The 17,161-nt window shown below is 39.4% G+C and overlaps 1 protein-coding gene across 1 annotated transcript in view; it reads right to left on the reverse strand.

The window, feature by feature from the left end:
* APBA1 (amyloid beta precursor protein binding family A member 1) overlaps positions 1 to 17,161 on the reverse strand; it is an 86,781-nt gene that overhangs the window by 25,007 nt on the left and 44,613 nt on the right. The window contains 6 exon segments of the mRNA XM_021001823.2: positions 470 to 682; positions 3,161 to 3,340; positions 6,884 to 7,069; positions 7,902 to 7,988; positions 9,142 to 9,174; positions 15,143 to 15,288. Of these exon segments, the coding sequence (XP_020857482.1) occupies positions 470 to 682; positions 3,161 to 3,340; positions 6,884 to 7,069; positions 7,902 to 7,988; positions 9,142 to 9,174; positions 15,143 to 15,288 (845 nt within the window).

Here is a 17,161-nt window from a genome sequence, read left to right on the forward strand (position 1 = left end):
TCCCACATTAGAATGGAAGGTCCTTGAGGGCTGATTCTGCCTTTTTACTTGTATTTGTATACCCAGTGCTTGGCATACGGTAAGTACTTAATAAATGTTTGTTGAATGACTGATTTCCTAAAAATATTCACATTCAGTTTTCTATCGAATTTTCCTATTTACAAAAGTAGTTATGCTCGGACACCACTTGAGCCATACTGAGCACATAGCAGCCAAGTGGTAATCTTCCTTGGCTGCAGTCATGATTACCTTGAAGAACAAAAGTATTCCATTATTTCAAGCATTATGAATATCTAATAACTGCTTCTTTGAACTTGGTTGTGGCTTTTGAATTACAATTTTCAGCAGGATCTCTTGAAAGCCTTCAAAGCTATCACTCATTAGTTCTGTTTTTAGGTCTTTTGATGTATGATACACACCCCCTACCCCCACCCCCATCCTCTAACCCCCCCACATATGATCAAGATACCTTAATAATGCTCTGACAAGTGGAAAGAGGGAGGCCAACAAGGCTTGTGCCATTAATGGACATGATTTGGTCCCCGATATTTAGTTTTCCTGATTTCTCTGCTGGTCCTCCATGCATCATGTTGGCTATAATCACTGTTGGCAAGATGGATCCCCAGCCAGACTCCACAATCACCACACCCAGGATTTCACCCTTTTGCTTCTCTATAAAAACCTAAAAGGGAAGAAACACATAAAGCGTGAATCGGACACCATCTGTGACAGCAGGAGACAATAAGGTCCTTTCCTTCTTCACTTTTCCGAAATAATCTATTTCCTATACTGCTCTCTCCCTTTTCTGAAATCCTACAGACTTAGTTTGTTCCAAATGATTGGTCACTTAATAATATTCCTTTCTGGGACTAATATATAATATGTTTTACATGACTGCACATGTAAAACCTATGTCAGCTTGTTTACTGTCTTGGGAGGGAGAGTGAGAATTTGTAACTCAAAATTAAAAAAAAACGTTGAAAATTGTTTTTACATGTAATTGGGGGAAAATAAAATGTGATTAAAATAACAATATTATTTTATTTTCTGGGTTAATTTATATAGCATTTGCTCAGAAAGAGTCTCATTTGTATCTCCAGCACCTGTAAATGCTGGATGCTTTTTAAAGTTTTTCATCTGACATTTAATAAACAGTTAGGAATGGCAACATGAGCTGGTAGAAAGAACGCTAGATGTGGCATTAGGAGAGACCTGAGTTTGAATCCTGGCTCTCACATTTATTATTATTATGGTTCCGCATCCACAAAGTGAAAGGCAGCAGAGTGTGATGGCTAGAGAGAGGTAGCTACACAGTCATCAAGACCCAGGCCGAAGTTCTGCTTCTGAGTGACCTTGGGTGAGTCACTTAACTTTCAAGGACCCCAGGCCACTCTACAGAAGGACTGTGATTTGCAGAACAGTGCTACTTTTGCATTGGCCTAGAGAATTTCCTGTACAATGGAATCACAAGTATGGACTATAAAATAAGTGGACATAATAAAATACTTGCACTGGGTGGTGCAGGGGGTAGAGCACTGACCCCAGACACTCGCCAGCTGTGTGACCCTTGGCAAGTCACTTTGACTCTCTCAGACTCAGTTTCCTCATTGGTAAAATGGGGATAACAATAGTACTTCAGGGTTGTTGTGAGGTTCAAATGAGGTAATACTTGTAAGTGAAGTGCTTTGCAAACTTTAAAGTGCCTTATAATTGCTAGCTATTATTATTGTCATCACAATATCGTTGTGAGGAAAATGCTCCATAAACCTGAAATAGCACAACATAAATGTGAGTTGCTGCTGATTTATTACGGTGTACATGACACTGTGCTAAATGCTTAAGAAATAACTGAGGTAACACCTCATCATAACTCCCAACTATTTCTGAAATTTCCAAATTTTCCAATAAATTTACCATAGAGAGGCAGTGAATCACAGTGATTCAAGAGTTGGCTTCAGTTGGTAAGACCTGGGTTCAAATCCTGCCCTTGACACATATTAGCTGGGTGACCCTGGGTAAGTCAATTATCTTCTCAGATAACTCTCTAAGAAAGTTAAGCTGAAGATCAGGTGCAGATCTACATTGTCAGAGGGAGGTTCCTTATTTGCATCTCCCTATACCAAAGAAATCACAGGTCTATGTCTTTCTTCCTCCCCCCACCCTCCAAACAACAAGAACAAAATTAACTGATTCCAAAAAAGGCTGGGAATCATTGGTTTGTAATCTAAGACATGGATGGCTAGTAGGAAGACCATAATCAAAATATAGGGGAGAGGTTGAGGAGAAAGGGCGAGGCTACATTACAACGTCTTTGCTGGGGTCAGGGAAAAGGAGATGGCATTCAGCTTTGGATACCTTAAGCCTGGTGTCAAGGTGGGGCCAAACAAGAAATCATGATAAAATAAAAGCTTTTCCAAATCTGGATTCAACCTAATTTCCTGGCTTCTTCTCCCTTATATCAATTTTGCTCTAGGCAAAATGGTCTTATTGCTCCTCAAACACACCTTGTGTTTTCCTAGCTCCAGGCCTCTTTGCTCACATGGTTTATCCATCTGATATACCAACCCTACTCAGTCTTCACCTTTCTACATTCTACTCATCCTTGAAGAACTAGCTCAAATCTTACCAAGCCCATAAGACTTTCCCAACTCACCCTGAAGTGATTTAACCTTTCCCTACCACTTTTGGTCTATTTATAGCATTCATCTGGTAATCAATTGTTATATCTGGGTTGTCTTCAACTCTTACAAGATGTCTCAAAAATCTTGGGGCAATTAAAAAAATTTTTAAATTAAAATTTTTTTTTAATATCCCACAAACTTTTAGGACACCCTGTACTTTAATCTTGTATTACTATACAGCCATTCATACTCCTTTTATCCCTCAATTAGATTTTAAGCTCCCTGAAGACAAGGTCTTGTTTAATATTAATGCAGTTATTATATTCCTTCTCTGAACCTAGCTTGGAGCTTTACAGGTATTCAATAAATAATGTTGGATCCCAGGTTCAAAACAGACATGCTGTATTCTGTGTACCCATTCTTCCCGTGGACACTCCTCTCCCTCCTCTTCCCGCCTCCCAGGAGTGGTACCCCATATTGCCCTCCATTTCCTGCCCTGCATTCATGGTGCTTAGCCTGGAGATTAGAGAGGTACCTACATCTTTGCAATTTTCAGACTTGGAGAAGTGGATCAGGTCATCATTGTACATGTCTTGGGTGTTGAGTAGGTCACTGTATTCCTTCTGGCTGAGATCTTCCGGGTTGATTCCATTTGCCCTGAGGAATTCCTGGTAGGCCACACTAAAGGCTTGACCAATGGACTGGGCAATCAGCTGGGCCTAGGAGTAGCCAAAGAAAGAGGAAAAAGCAGCAAAGGTCAAGTGTTTGCCAATGCATTGACCGGCCTCTTAGATCAGGGTTAGAGAGCTTCTGGAATTTTTCCCTATAGCAATGAATTCTCAAGGTTTAAATTTTAGATATTTTTCCATTTGTTTTTTAATTTTGGGGGTGTTAAGGATCATAGGTTATAAACCTAGAGCTAGAAGGGAACTCAGAGGCCACCTAGCCCAACTGTTTCATCTTACAAATGAGGAAAGTGAGGCCATAAAACTGTACAGATAGTAGTAGTACCAGATGGAGTTTGACCATAGGTTCTCTGGTTCCCAGAGCTGGTACTGATCCCACAGTACTGCTGCATGTTTAAAATAATGAGGTGGCAGCACAGCACAAGGAAAAAGCACTGGTTCTGGAGCCAGTAGAAATTCAACTACGAATGCAATCATTAAGCCAATATTTAGACTTAATATCTATGTGACAATTGCTTCATCCTGGGCCTCAGTTTCCTCATCTGTAAAATGAAGATGTTAGACAAGATGGCTTCTAGCTCCAGATCTATGATTTTTCTCCCATAATTTTCATCCCTTTCTTCCCTACCACCCTTTGACCTCTAGTCACAAGAGCTGGTGGACACCCTATATACCAAACAGGAGGAGAAACATCTCTCATTTGGAGAAGTGACTGTTCACATGTCAGGGTTTGCTTGCAGGGTATGATGAATAATTATCCTTGTTTATGTAAGGAGTTCAGATGGACATTACAAGGTTTTGTTTCATTGATTAAAGAAATGTGCCTTGCAGCACAAATACACTCCCCACGGTGGAGCTTTTCTGAGTGTCATGAATGGACACAACCAGCCAGCTTGCCCCCCTGGGCCTCCTGAAAGCACAGAGGGGATATCTGTTCTCTCACCTACTGTTTTCTTAATTTTCCTTGCTCCCTTCTCATAAGAAAACAGGAAGGAAATGAAACACATTTTTTTTTAAAAATAAGCCTGGAGCAAGGTAAAGGTGAACAGATTTAAATGAAGAAAAGACAGGAAATATGAAATCCAGACTCGCAAGCAAAGGCTTACTTTCATAGAAATTCAACTACGAATGCAATCATTAAGCCAATATTTAGACTTAAGCTGAGGAACTCAAGGATCTCAATTTGAAGTATTTCCTGTCTCTTCCTATTCCATCAGGACCTGCTTTTGTCCTAGCATATTTTCCTTACAAATGATTCAGGGGCAAGGAGAGGAATTTTACCTGATGCCTACTTAATGGCATCATTTTGGTGGTATTTTAGATAAAGAGAGAAGGGGGGGAGGCAGCTGGGCCTATTGGATGGATCACTGGACTTGGACTAGGGAAGACCTGAGTTTGAATCCTGCCTGAGATATTTATCAGCTGTGTGACCCTGGGCAAGTCACTTTAATTTCTCCGAGCCTCAGTTTCCTTATCTCTAAAATGGAAGGGGGAGACTAATGGTCATCTGAGGTCTGTTCTAGTTCTAAATTTATGATTATATAATCCTATGAGGCCCCTAGTAACAACAGGCATGATTACAAAGATGCTAACAGATTCTATCCTAGTAAGGTTTCAGGTAAATAAACTATGGTCCCCCTTTAAAAAATAATCTTTTCTAGTCAGGAGTACTAAGCACCTGGAAAGAAGCAATTTATTTCCCCACTAGAGGAACATTTATTGGAAAAGAAGTCTGTTTCTTTTTTCAGGGAGTCAAGCAACTAGGCCACCAGACCTAATTTTCCTGTGCAATCCCCTATAGAGAACACAGTTTATTCACTGCAGAATGCAAACTTAAAAAAAAAATAACATTTTTTCATCATCAACAGCACCGACATAACATTTCTTTATTTGTCACAGAACTGTGGAACCCGAGTCTATTATGTGGATATGATGGACTCATCTGAAAGGTAGAACCAAAGACTTGAGGCCTGCCTCACTAAGGATTTGGAAATGGCTCTGTTACTCCACTATCACACTGCCTAATGCATGGTGACACAGTTCAATCCAACAAGCATTTATTAAGCACCTATTATGTGTAAGGCACTATGCTAGGTTGTGGAGTGGGTATACAAAGAAAAAAAAAAAACAAAGACAAATGCTAGGCAACCCCTGTCAAAGGCTCTATCACGAGCCAGATAAGTCTCTCTCCAGGACCAATTTTAAAGGTAAATAGCAGATAAAATTGAGAAACAGGTATTCCCCCAGACTTTTTTCTTCTTTTTGCCCAAACCCAGGCTGCCCAGATCCCTTTAGAAAAGAGACCTGACAGGGGCAGCTAAGTGGTGCAGTGGATAGAGCACCGGCCCTGAAGTCAGGAGGTCCTGAGTTCAAATCTAGCCTCAGACCAAACACTTGATACTTACTAGCTGTGTGATCTTGGGCAAGTCACTTAACCCCAATTGCCTTTAAAAAAATAAATTAAAAAAGAAAAGAAAAGAGACACGATTCACTCAGATTGCTAATAGGAGCTGGGAATTGGTCACCTATTCTAATCTCTCCAGTGAGACAGACAACCACCCATAAGGGCTTAGTATTTTTCCTTCTACCAATGCATCTTCTCTACAACTTATAGTCTTACAGAGTTACTTACAACAGTGTCAAACTCAAATAGAAATAGGGGCCACCTAGACATACATAAAGATTCCTGTGAGCCACATGTTGACTTAGAAAACTACATATTCACATTATCTATGTTCTATTGTATTTTTATTTATTTTATTAAATATCTCCCAGTTCTGTTTCTGGTGTGTATGACCCCCCCCCCGTGCCAGAGAGCACTGAGAGGTCGGGGTCACCCAGCCAGAATGTTTCAGAAATAGGACTCGAACCCAGGTCTTCTCAACTCTGGGGCCACTTCTGTCTCTTCACAAACTAATTTTCCATATTTCCTAAAAAGTATAGAAGACTGGGATTTCATCTGGAGGTAGGAAATATACATTTTTTGAAGGGAAAGAAAACTTGCTGCCTTTAGGATTTGGAGAGAGCATTTGGATTAGGAACTGGGTGGCTTCTGACTTTGTTAGCACCATTCCAAGATCTGCCACTGACTCCCTCTGTGAACCCTTGATACTCAGCTCACAGGGCCCAAGTTTTCTCATCTATAAAATGAGCCTATAGAGCCTAGATGATTTTTTAAAGCCCTTTACTTATGTGAAAGTCTGTTACTCTATGGAAATAAATCAGGGGTATGCTGGAACCAGCTCAAATGAGCTCTCAAAAGCTGACTGTTAAATTTTCATTATGAACATTTACATCTCATGAATCAGCAAATACTACAAATTAGGGCTAGATTTACTGTTTCATTGATTATGTAGACTCAAGGAAGGGATGGAGAAAATATTAATAATGCAAATTAAACTTAAAAGTGTGTCATGTGTATTTTTTGGGGGGGCGAGTTGTTAAACATTTACTAGCACATCCCTGAATTCTCCCTTCCTTTCATCTCAGCTCAACATCAGAGAAAGAGGAGAGAAATCCTATACCAAATTATAACACTACCCCCCCCCCCCCCAATCAAAGCAAATCAGTCCTTACATCCTCAGATTCAAAGACATGACAGATCATTTTGTATTGCCTCTTCCCATCCTGGGATGGATGACAGGCTTCCACGTTATCTTGGGAATTGGAACGAGGCATTCGCCTGCGGGCCATCAGCACGACAATATTCCCAATGTCTGCAATGTAGGAAATGGTCCTCAGAGGGTGATCCATCATTGTTTCCTAGTTTGTGGGGAAAGAAGAGAAATGCTATGGTCAGGGACTAGAACATGTTAGGGTACAAGTGATATCTAACCAAACCTATGTCAAGTTTGTGCTTTTCCCTCACCTTATTGAAGAGATTTTGTGAATAATAGCTTTAAAATAACACTCGGTACAGGGAGAGCTGTGTTGAACATGAAGACCTAGTTTCCAGATTTATGTACACCCTATCCTTACCTTCTCAATACTCCCTCAGCTACTCCCCAAGAGTGGGGAACCAATTTATGGCAGGTGAAAAGAAAAATGAATTTAATTCATTTTTATAATCAGTGTAATATTTGTGGGAGCTGCTGTAAAACATCTGTGAGGGACTGCTATGCTTTAAAATAACAAAAAACTTCATACCAGGCTGACCTGGCTGAATTTATGGATCTGAATTTAGATATTTTAAGTTGAGAGGTGCTTAAACTTTTCTGTATCATGAACCTCCCTTTTATCAGCTATATATTGTTCTTCTCAGAATAATGTTCTTAAATGCATAAAATATACAAAAGATTACAAAGAAAACCAATTATATTGAAATATAGTAATCAAAATTTTTAAAAAGTTACTTTAAGCTTTCAAATAAATATTTGACATATTTTCTATGTTTTTTATACTTCTTTTAGCTCTTAAAAAAACCCCACACAATTTCTCAGTATGATAGTACAAAAAGAAAATAATTTAACTCCAGTAGAATAGAGGGTTTCCATCTAGGATGCTGGCAAGAAACCCATGCCAACAGTGGGCTAAGTTTTGTAAGTTTCTATCCTGCAAGGTCTCAACTCCAGGAAAGGCTGTCACCTATCTATACCTGTGTATCTGCATTCAAGACTTTTATTCTCTGGGTAGAGATGAAGAGATCCACTTCTGTCATGGGCTGAGATTCTCCTTCGGGAGCCTGAAAGAAGCACCACGAGGCATATTAACTCCCCCTTTGTAACCATGCATCTTTAAGAAATAGGTTAGGTCACAAACAGGGGAACCAAGACACAGTCACCAGAACAGCAATGCGGAAAATATATTAGAGCTTGCAAAAGCTGAAGGGGAGACAAAGGTATGGAAGCTGGGGCTGTAGGCATGAAAGTGAGTTAGAATCATTGTATTACATGGTTTTGTTTTTAAAGTTAATTCCCTTTCTCCTTCCCCCAATGGAACAGTGTGACCCACTGTAGCAAGAATGAGCTGTATAAGCATTCTATAGAGAAAAGAAATGATTCCAATCATCATTTGAATGAGAAGGGCACTTTCAGCCAGGGTATCTTGATACCAACAGTCCAGGGGGACTTAGGGTTGGTCCCAGGCCTGGGCTGCTGGGAAAAATGTTGACAGGAGGTGCAAATCAAGATGTTTCAATGCAGTTCTGGTAAGAAGGTCTTCAGGATTAAACAATGGCAACAAAAATCATTCTAGCGACAATCTACTCCAGAAGTTATACAATTTATAAAGATACAGACCAAAATGCCTGTGCTGTTGAGATTAAGTAAATAGTTCATAGGCACCTAGAAGCTTCATACACAGAACTCCTCAGTTAGGATTATTTCTGGTTTAATTGTGAATGTTGTGTCTATGTGTAGGCATCTATAGGTACTGCCATTTTTTTTTTGCATCCAGCAATTTGACATATCCACAAATTGAATGCAACTCTCATATGCTGAAATGTGAAGGGAAACTTTTTTCTTTTTAGTTAAGCTGTTGAATAGAATCAAGTCCCTTTCATATCAATCCTGTTTAATGGGTAGAAAACACGGGGGCTACTACTGCCTGACCCAACGAGTATTTCCAATCTTTGCCCTGTCATTCATTCTTGGCTCTAACATGAAATGGCAAATGACAAGCAACTGAAAATGGCCAGTTTAACGGCAGTTGATTTTTTTTTGTAGAAATGCTGGTTTTACATGGAGACTCAAAAGTAAATCTGAATGGAAACTTGCTGGATGCAGAAAATAAAAACAAAAATTTAAAAAAAAAACACAAAAGAGGAGGAAAAGCGAAAAGTAAATAAATGAAAAGGACAGGCATAACACCAAGCTGATGAGTTTGTAGTACTGCACCTTCTTCCTGCTTTTGGCTAATTTCTGGGCCATCTGCTTAGCATGGAATAAACAGAGACAGGAGAATGGTTAGAGAAGGATTTGCAGAGTCTCAAAGTCAAAGAAGGGGATTTACAAACTGACACCAAGGGCTTGGCCTACCATCCTGTCTACTTGGATTTGGGGGAGAGAAGGATGACCTTGAAATGTTTCACTTTGAAGAGAATTGGTTTTCTAAGATTTTTTTCTTCCTTACAAGAAAAAAACGTTACTAAGGGCTCTCCCTGATATTTTATAACTGTGTATACCAGTCCTGCACAAATGATTATCAAATTAATGAAAAATCCAAAGATGCTGCTGCCTCAAAGTGATAGGACTGCCATCTTAGTTTGGTACTCACCTGGTAGGAGAGCTCATTTTAGTTCCAGCAGGAAATCTCTGCTTCATTAATTAATTAATGATTTGCTGGGCTGCCTTATTGTGGAGAAACAGGATGAGTCAGGCATCAAATACCACTTCCTAGGCACTGGAAGGCCTGAAAAACTAGCAGACCCCATATCTTGTACTCACTAAACAGTTTTCATGGATGCTTTTAAGTTCATGATGAATGTTTTGCTCTGAAAAAGTCTGAAGGCAGCAGCTGCAAGGTTACCCCCTAAATGCTATTTAATTATGGTATAATCATTTTAGCATCTAATGAGTAATTTCCTCAGGTTATGCACCACATTACAACTTGGTGACCCTAAGATAATTGCCAGGGAAAGGCTTACCCTGTGTATTCTGAGATTCTGACATTAAATGACTGTTCCTGGAATTTCGGAGGGAGCTTTCATCTTTTTAACCCTGCAACAGCTGTGATAATCCAGGACTGATCATTCAGTGTCCTACCCAACAAATCACCAATATCCTTTGACATAAAAACCTGTTCGATGCCCTGAAGAAGCAGATGCTGGAAAGGTCCCATGAAGTAAGATATGCCAATCACAGCAGGAATGTCCAAAAAAAAGTGGGGGTGGGGTTCCCCTCAGAACAGATCAGAAAGGAAAAGGATCCAATGTACAAATGACTTGAGCAGCAAAAGGTAGTTTCGAGTAATTTGTATTAAGTTTATTTCATTTTATGCAGTTGGAATAATACCAGATCAGGTCTGAAATCCTAGTGATTCGGAACAAAACTACATTTATGATTTGGATAGAATGTTGCAAAAGATAAGTTGGCCTGAAGCCTGAATTATAAACTGGACTAAAGGAAAGTGGTCCATAGAAAGCGCAATGAGAACATGCATTATAAAGCAAGAAAAAGCAGCATCCATTTAAATCCTTATGTTTTATGTGATTAATTAGGGCTTATTACCCAGCTGGCTCTTGAGTCACCTAAGTAAAATGGAAAATTACATATTTAACCATAGCCACACTGCCAGCTTCCATTCTGCAAATAAACTGCAACTCTAGGGGGGAAACGCTTTTTGTTTTAAACATAAGCCACCTGCTTAAGAATGGAAAATGTCAGACTTTTGAATAAATGATGAAAGGCAGGTATATCAAAAGTATTTGAGTGACTAACTATGCATCTGTGAAGAGGATGTATTCTAAAATGTGTAAACCAAAGAAAACCAAGATACAATCCATAGTCATGGACCAGGGCATACTAATTTATGCTTCCCAACATTAGGAAGAATGGATAAATATCCACTGAGTTGAAAAATGGCACACAGTGTGGAGAAGCTTAGATGGGATCAAGGGGAAACACGGCCACTCCTCATTACTTCACAGTCCACAACGCTGTTGGTCCCCACCTCCCCAACCAAGGGAAAAAGGCCAAGGGATTCCTCCTGGAAGCATCTGGGGGATTCTCAAAGAAAATAATCACTGCTCAAACCAAGCCAAAAGGAATACCCAATGGCAAAAAAGGCCAACAACATCCAGAAATCCTGACCCTGGAGGGTGGCTAGAGCTTTTTTTCATTCCCATGCAGCTAAGATATTACTCATTCATCAAGGGCTATATTGGGGGAAGAACTGAGCTTCATAGACTGATTCCTTCTTTTTCTTTTCCACTGATTAGGCCAAATGATGTCGGGGCAAGTCCACTGGACTTTGAGTCAGGAGACCTTGAAATCAGGTTCTACCTCCTGCAACCATAACCAAGCTGTGTGACTTTGGGCAAGTCATTTAAACTGTGTCAGTCTCAGTTTCCTCATCTAGAAAGTGAAGGAAATATTTACTCTACCTACTTGTAAGACAAGGACTTTGCAAACCTTAAAGTGCTATATTAAAGTAAGCTGTCAGTAGAAATAATACTATATGGTAGTATTTCATTTCATTGGAATAGGGTGAGGAAACTCTTTGCCAATCTAGGTCAGAACCTAAAAGACAGCTAAGTAGTACAGTGCATACAGTGCTAGACCTTGAGTCATAAAGTCATGAGTTCATCTATCTTCAAAACTTCCTAGCTATGTGATCCTGGGCAAGTCACTTAACCTCTGTCTGTCTCAATTTCCTCTATTGTAAAATGAGAATAGTAACAACACTTGCCTCCCTTACCTTGCTATTGTGAGGATTAAATGAGATAATATTTGTAAAACACTTAGCATGGTGCCTAGTACATAATAGGCACTTAATAAATGCTTTGTTTCCTTCCTCCTCTGCAACTTATATTCTTAAAGTTGCCTGAAGCATTGAGTGACTTGCTCAGTAGGAGAGGCTGGCCCTCTCTCCACTATACCATATTACCTCTCAGTATTATTAGCAATAATGATACTATAGATTATTAATAGTCATCAGACTTCTATTTACTAATGAATTTGTAAGAAATAATTTTTTCAGTAACAATAACATAAATACACAAACTGTATTTATGACTCCACTAGGGAGTTGCTAATTTAGTATGGTTAGTGCTACATGAGTGTAGGATGAAAGTCTGTTTCAAGGTCAAAAATCTCCAATGCGATATAGTGTGTGTTTGGTCTAGCTAATGGACCATGGATATCCAGGTCACAGCATGAAGCATGGCAAAGCAGCTCCTGAATCACACAAAGTTTAACCGGGTAATTGGAATTAGCTGCAGGATAAATAGCATCCTGCAATTGGTGGCAACAGGGAGTGGTGTGTTGGTCAGACAAAGAAGGTAAAGTGTCCTGAGGTTTGTTTTTTGTTTTTCAGAGATTGTTATCATCAGCTCAGCTGATGAATGGATTAAAAAAAAAAGTCCATACTGCCCTTCTCACCTTACATTTTACTTAAGTGTTACCCTTTAAGACCTCAGACACAAATGCTCAAATGCTTCTCCTTGATGCGTCTAGTCAAGCAGTGCAAATGGCACTTAACCACTCATTACTGAAATGTCAGGGGAGTATTGAGAAGCATGACACCTTCCTTCGAGGTTGGTGCTTTTGAGGTGTATCTATGTATGTCAAGGCAGGTGTTCCTCTGGATACATAGCAATACAACCCAACTTAGGTTTCCAAATATCTCAAGACCCAAATGTATGTGTTTCCATGTGCTGACATTCTCTCTGATTCCAAAAATCTACCAGTGGATGCTCAATTATAAAGCATGAATTTTTGGATAAATTAGTTCTTCAAGTCTGAAAAACTGGAGGCTGGGTGTAAGCTCTTTCATTTAAAAAAAAAAAAGAATTTAAATGGATGTAAAAGGAATGAGGTAGAAAATATTTAATGGAAGGCAATGCTTTTATATAAACACTCTCTAAAATGATATTTCTAAGTCATTAATGAAATAAATTTACCATTCTATAACAAATTAATTAGCTACAGAAAATTGCTCTAAGCAAACACAACCAGATCCTAATAAGTGTGAATCCTCTGAAGTGGTCGTATTATTCAAATTCACACAGGATATTTCCATTAGGGTGGAATTAATGACCATATTTTATATAATTATTGCTTTGAATAGTGTGGATTGGAATGCGGTAACCACTTGTTGGATGGGGTTCATGTTTTGTACAAATCAAGACCTAGCTGTATTCCCTCCCACCCTTTCCTCTCTGAATCTGAATCCTAGATAGAAGGAAAATATCTTTATAACCAGATGTTCTTCAATGTTGTGTTTCTGGCTGAGAGGGCTTTCTACTTTGTGTTCATATGGCCCATGAAACTTTGGGATGTCAACCCTGTGAAAATGCAAAGTAAATTTTCCGATCATGTGTTTAGTAGCTGAATGTATGTAAAGGAAAAAAAAGAAAAAAGAATAACATCCTACTGAAGACCACTGAGGAAACAGGATTAAAAAAAGAACATATATTGAGCTGGAGATCTATCTTCTGATACCACCACAGTGCAATATTTGAAAGATTCAAGTTGGATTTAACACGTTTTCCTAGATAAAAGTCAGAAAGTGTTTATTTCGAACACTTACACATTTGGGATAGCTGAAGACTACAGGAATGTTCTAACCTAAGGGCAGTAGTAAGTGATACCTTCTGGATCTCAGTGCAGTGGAAAGAGGGCTGGATTGGAAGTTGGAGGATCTGAGTTTCAATCTCAGCTCTGCTACTTAGTACCTGTGTGACTTTGGACAAGTCACTTGAGCCAGCTAAGTGGCAAAGTGGTCAGAGCACTAGGTCTGAAGTCAGGAAGACCTAAGTTCAAATCCAGCTTCAGACACTTAAAAGCTGTGTAACCCTAGGCAAGTCACTTAACTTCTGTATGCCTCAGTTTCCTTAACTATAAAATGGAGATAATAACAGTACCTACCTTGCAGGGCTATTGTGAAGATCAAATGAGACAATATTTGTAAAGTGCCTGGCACACACTAGGTGCTAAATAAATGCTTATTCCTCTGCCCTCCCCTTACCCCTATCTTTGATGCTCAGGATCTCATTTTCTACATAAAATGAGGGCTATGGAGTACCATGAGCCCTGGAAAGAGAGCTAACAATGCTAATCATCATGGGTAATCAGACCTGAAAGATACCAGCTATCCTTTTTCAAAATGAACAATCGCTTATTAAGTCCTTTGATATTCATAGTCATCTTCCTTACTTAACAGCTCTCTGACCTGTTAATGGTCCCATCCAGGGAATTTCCTTTCCTTCCACTAAGACTAAGCCAGGAGAACATTCTATCCCTTCTTCCTCTGGAATCATTTGGCCCTTATCACATAATACCTCACATAATTTCTAGTTACCTTTAATTTGTGTTTCTTGTCTCCTCTTCTAGAACATAAGTTCTGTGGGAACAGGAACCTATTATGATTTCTTGGTAGGGTACCCTGCACATTAAATATTCTAGGGACATTTGTTCAATGATGGATTCAGCACTGTCTCTAACTCCTAGGCTACTGCCTTCTGTCTCTCCATCTTTCTCCTTCCAGAGTTATCACACAAGCACCATGGTGTTCCTGATGAATGTGTTCGAGAAAGAGAAAGGTAAAGAGTAGGAGGTGGGTAGCCAAGTTTCTTGAGTGGCCTAAGCATGCACCTCCAGGAAGAGATAGCTTCAATTTACCTATTCTTCTTTGAAGGATTTAGGGCTAATGCTTTATTAAAATAAGAGCCTAAACTCTTAGTGGTTACAAAAGTAGAAATAAATGACTGTTCCTCTCAGAGATGCCTTCCTTAATGAATTGGGTTTTCAGTGCTCCAAGTTAAATGTTTGGGGCTATCTATGAGTTATTTCTTAAGGCTTAAATGAAAACAAAATCCATGATAACTAAATATGAGGAATCAAATCTACTTTGTGTAAATCACCTTGTTACTTAGTACCTGAGTTGGACACCATTCTGTATAACCAGAATGCATAAGAAATCAATGAAAATTAAGTCTTCAAGCACTGGTTATAATATTCTCTCAACCTACTTCTCTTCCAGATTCCTCCAGATTCAGTACTGAGGACATGATCTGAGGGACTGTAGGGTCATAACTGGGTCAGACCCTTGATTTTCACTAGAAGAGGCACTTATGTTATTGAAATACAAACTTCCCAAGGAAGAGATGAGCTTCCATGTTCGGCCACTCTGGTAGTTTTAAATCCCCTCTACAAACAACACCCCACAGCCCCTTACCTTGATTCGGCTTACTGCTTCCTGTGCCTGCATCATTCGAACATTCTTGGAGGGGGTTTTGTCAGAAAGCAGCTGAGTGGAGCCAAGGTAATTGGCTGCAAAAATGATGCCATCGATCAAGTCTTCAGGATCACAAGGTCCTGGAACTATAATACAGAAAACCACAGCTGTGAGCAAAGACACATTCTGCAGGAGACCAGCAGAACACAGACCGCTCAACTCTACATTCCTTTTCACTATCACTGACACATTCAGACAAGTTAATAGCACATCTAGGCTTCTCACTCAGCCTGTCTATCCAACTGTGTATTCTGACAAATTTGTGAAAAGGTAATTTATTTTTTTTCTTTGTCCTCACTAATGGGTTATTTTCAAACAGAAGTGAAGACATTTTTTCCCCTTTATAGCAATTTCCCTTCTCCCTTACAATTTATGTAGAGAAATGATATGAAAATTATTTAGATGAGATATAAAGCATGGTGATCATGCTTGCTGAGTGAATGCAAAACATCATTCCTTATTCTGTACCACATCCTTGCACAACTGTCTTTATAGTTTGGGAGACCAGTTATCCCCAAGAGGGGCACCTTAATTCCAAAGGTTACAGTACCTTCTCAATGGCACTTTCCCCTGCTTCTATAGGTTAATTTTACCCTGCCCACCATGATAGTTCTACAAACCAACATTCCCAGTAGGGAGCCATACAGACTAACTCTAGACTAATTTCTGATCTATAACGTACTTAGTAAGCCACTGGCATTCCATTTTTTACAGGGGTATAGGCTCTTAAAAAGAAGACTGCTGATTCTACTAACCATGATTTACAGTGAAGCCCCATTTTAAACTAAATTTTATTTGGCAGAATTCCCTTTTAGTATATCCCTTTTAGATTAAAAAAAATTAAGTGTCTTCTCTCCCTAAGGTATTTATATCTTGTCCCATATAAATCACAGAATAGTAGAGCTAGAAGGAACCTAGAAGAGTACAATCTCTGCATTTTAAAGATGAGGAAACCAAGGCCCAAGTAACTTGCCTATGGTCACACGGCTAATTAGTGGCAAAGCCATAAATACAACCCAAGGAGTCCTCCTTTCCTGACTATTATGAAAATTCAGTCCTGCTGCACTAATTAATCATATAATCACAGACTCCGTAAAGGTAAAAGGGATGTTAACAGTTACCTAGTCCTCTCTGCAGCACAAATCCCTCTCTTTAACATCTTTGATGACTCCCTCATTTTACAGGTGCAGAAGAGGGTAAGACAAGCCTCTTGGCTTGCTTCCTACTTCATTGCAAGACTCAGCTCAAATCCTATCTTCTGGAGGAGGCCTTTCCCCATGTATCCTCCTCCCCAAGCAGGTGCCCTCCCTCTGAAATGGCCTTCCATTTATAGAGTACATATTTCATATGTATAATTATTTACATATGTCTCCCTCATTAGAATATGAGCACTTTGAGAGCAAGGACTGTGTTTTTAATCTTACTTTGCATTCCCAGTGCTTAGCACAGTGGCTGACACACAGTAAGCACTTAATAAATGCTTACTGACTGACCTGCCCAGGGTCACAGAGATAAGTATCTGAGGAAGGATGTGAACCCAGTCCTTCCTTGCCATATTTGCCTCCTTGTAACTCCTGCAGACCAGTCTTAGTTGTGCTTGTGGGAGGGCTACGGGGAGAACTTTTCAAATCCTTGAATTCTACTTCCTTGTGACAACCTTTCAAATAATTAAAGACAAGGAATATTATTGGAAAAGATAGTCTCTTCTCCAGGACAAACATCCCTAGTTTCTCCAACTGAATTTCAAATTAGCATCAAAGCAACCGGACTTTGTCTTGCCTACAATAGCAAATGGCACATAGTAGGTGCTTAATAAAAGTTTGTTGATTTAAGTTGGATGCTACTCATGGTCCATCTGCTAAATCCTTGATTGTTTGAAGTTGCTCATTTCTCCTCTTCCAGAGTAATTCTCCTACAGATTTAATTTTTACCTGTAAATGTCAAACTCATCATGAGCTC

Source organism: Phascolarctos cinereus, unplaced genomic scaffold (assembly GCF_003287225.1).
Source record: "Phascolarctos cinereus isolate Bilbo 61053 unplaced genomic scaffold, phaCin_HiC Scaffold_4;HRSCAF=312, whole genome shotgun sequence".
In the NCBI taxonomy this organism is placed as follows: Eukaryota; Metazoa; Chordata; class Mammalia; order Diprotodontia; family Phascolarctidae; genus Phascolarctos; species Phascolarctos cinereus.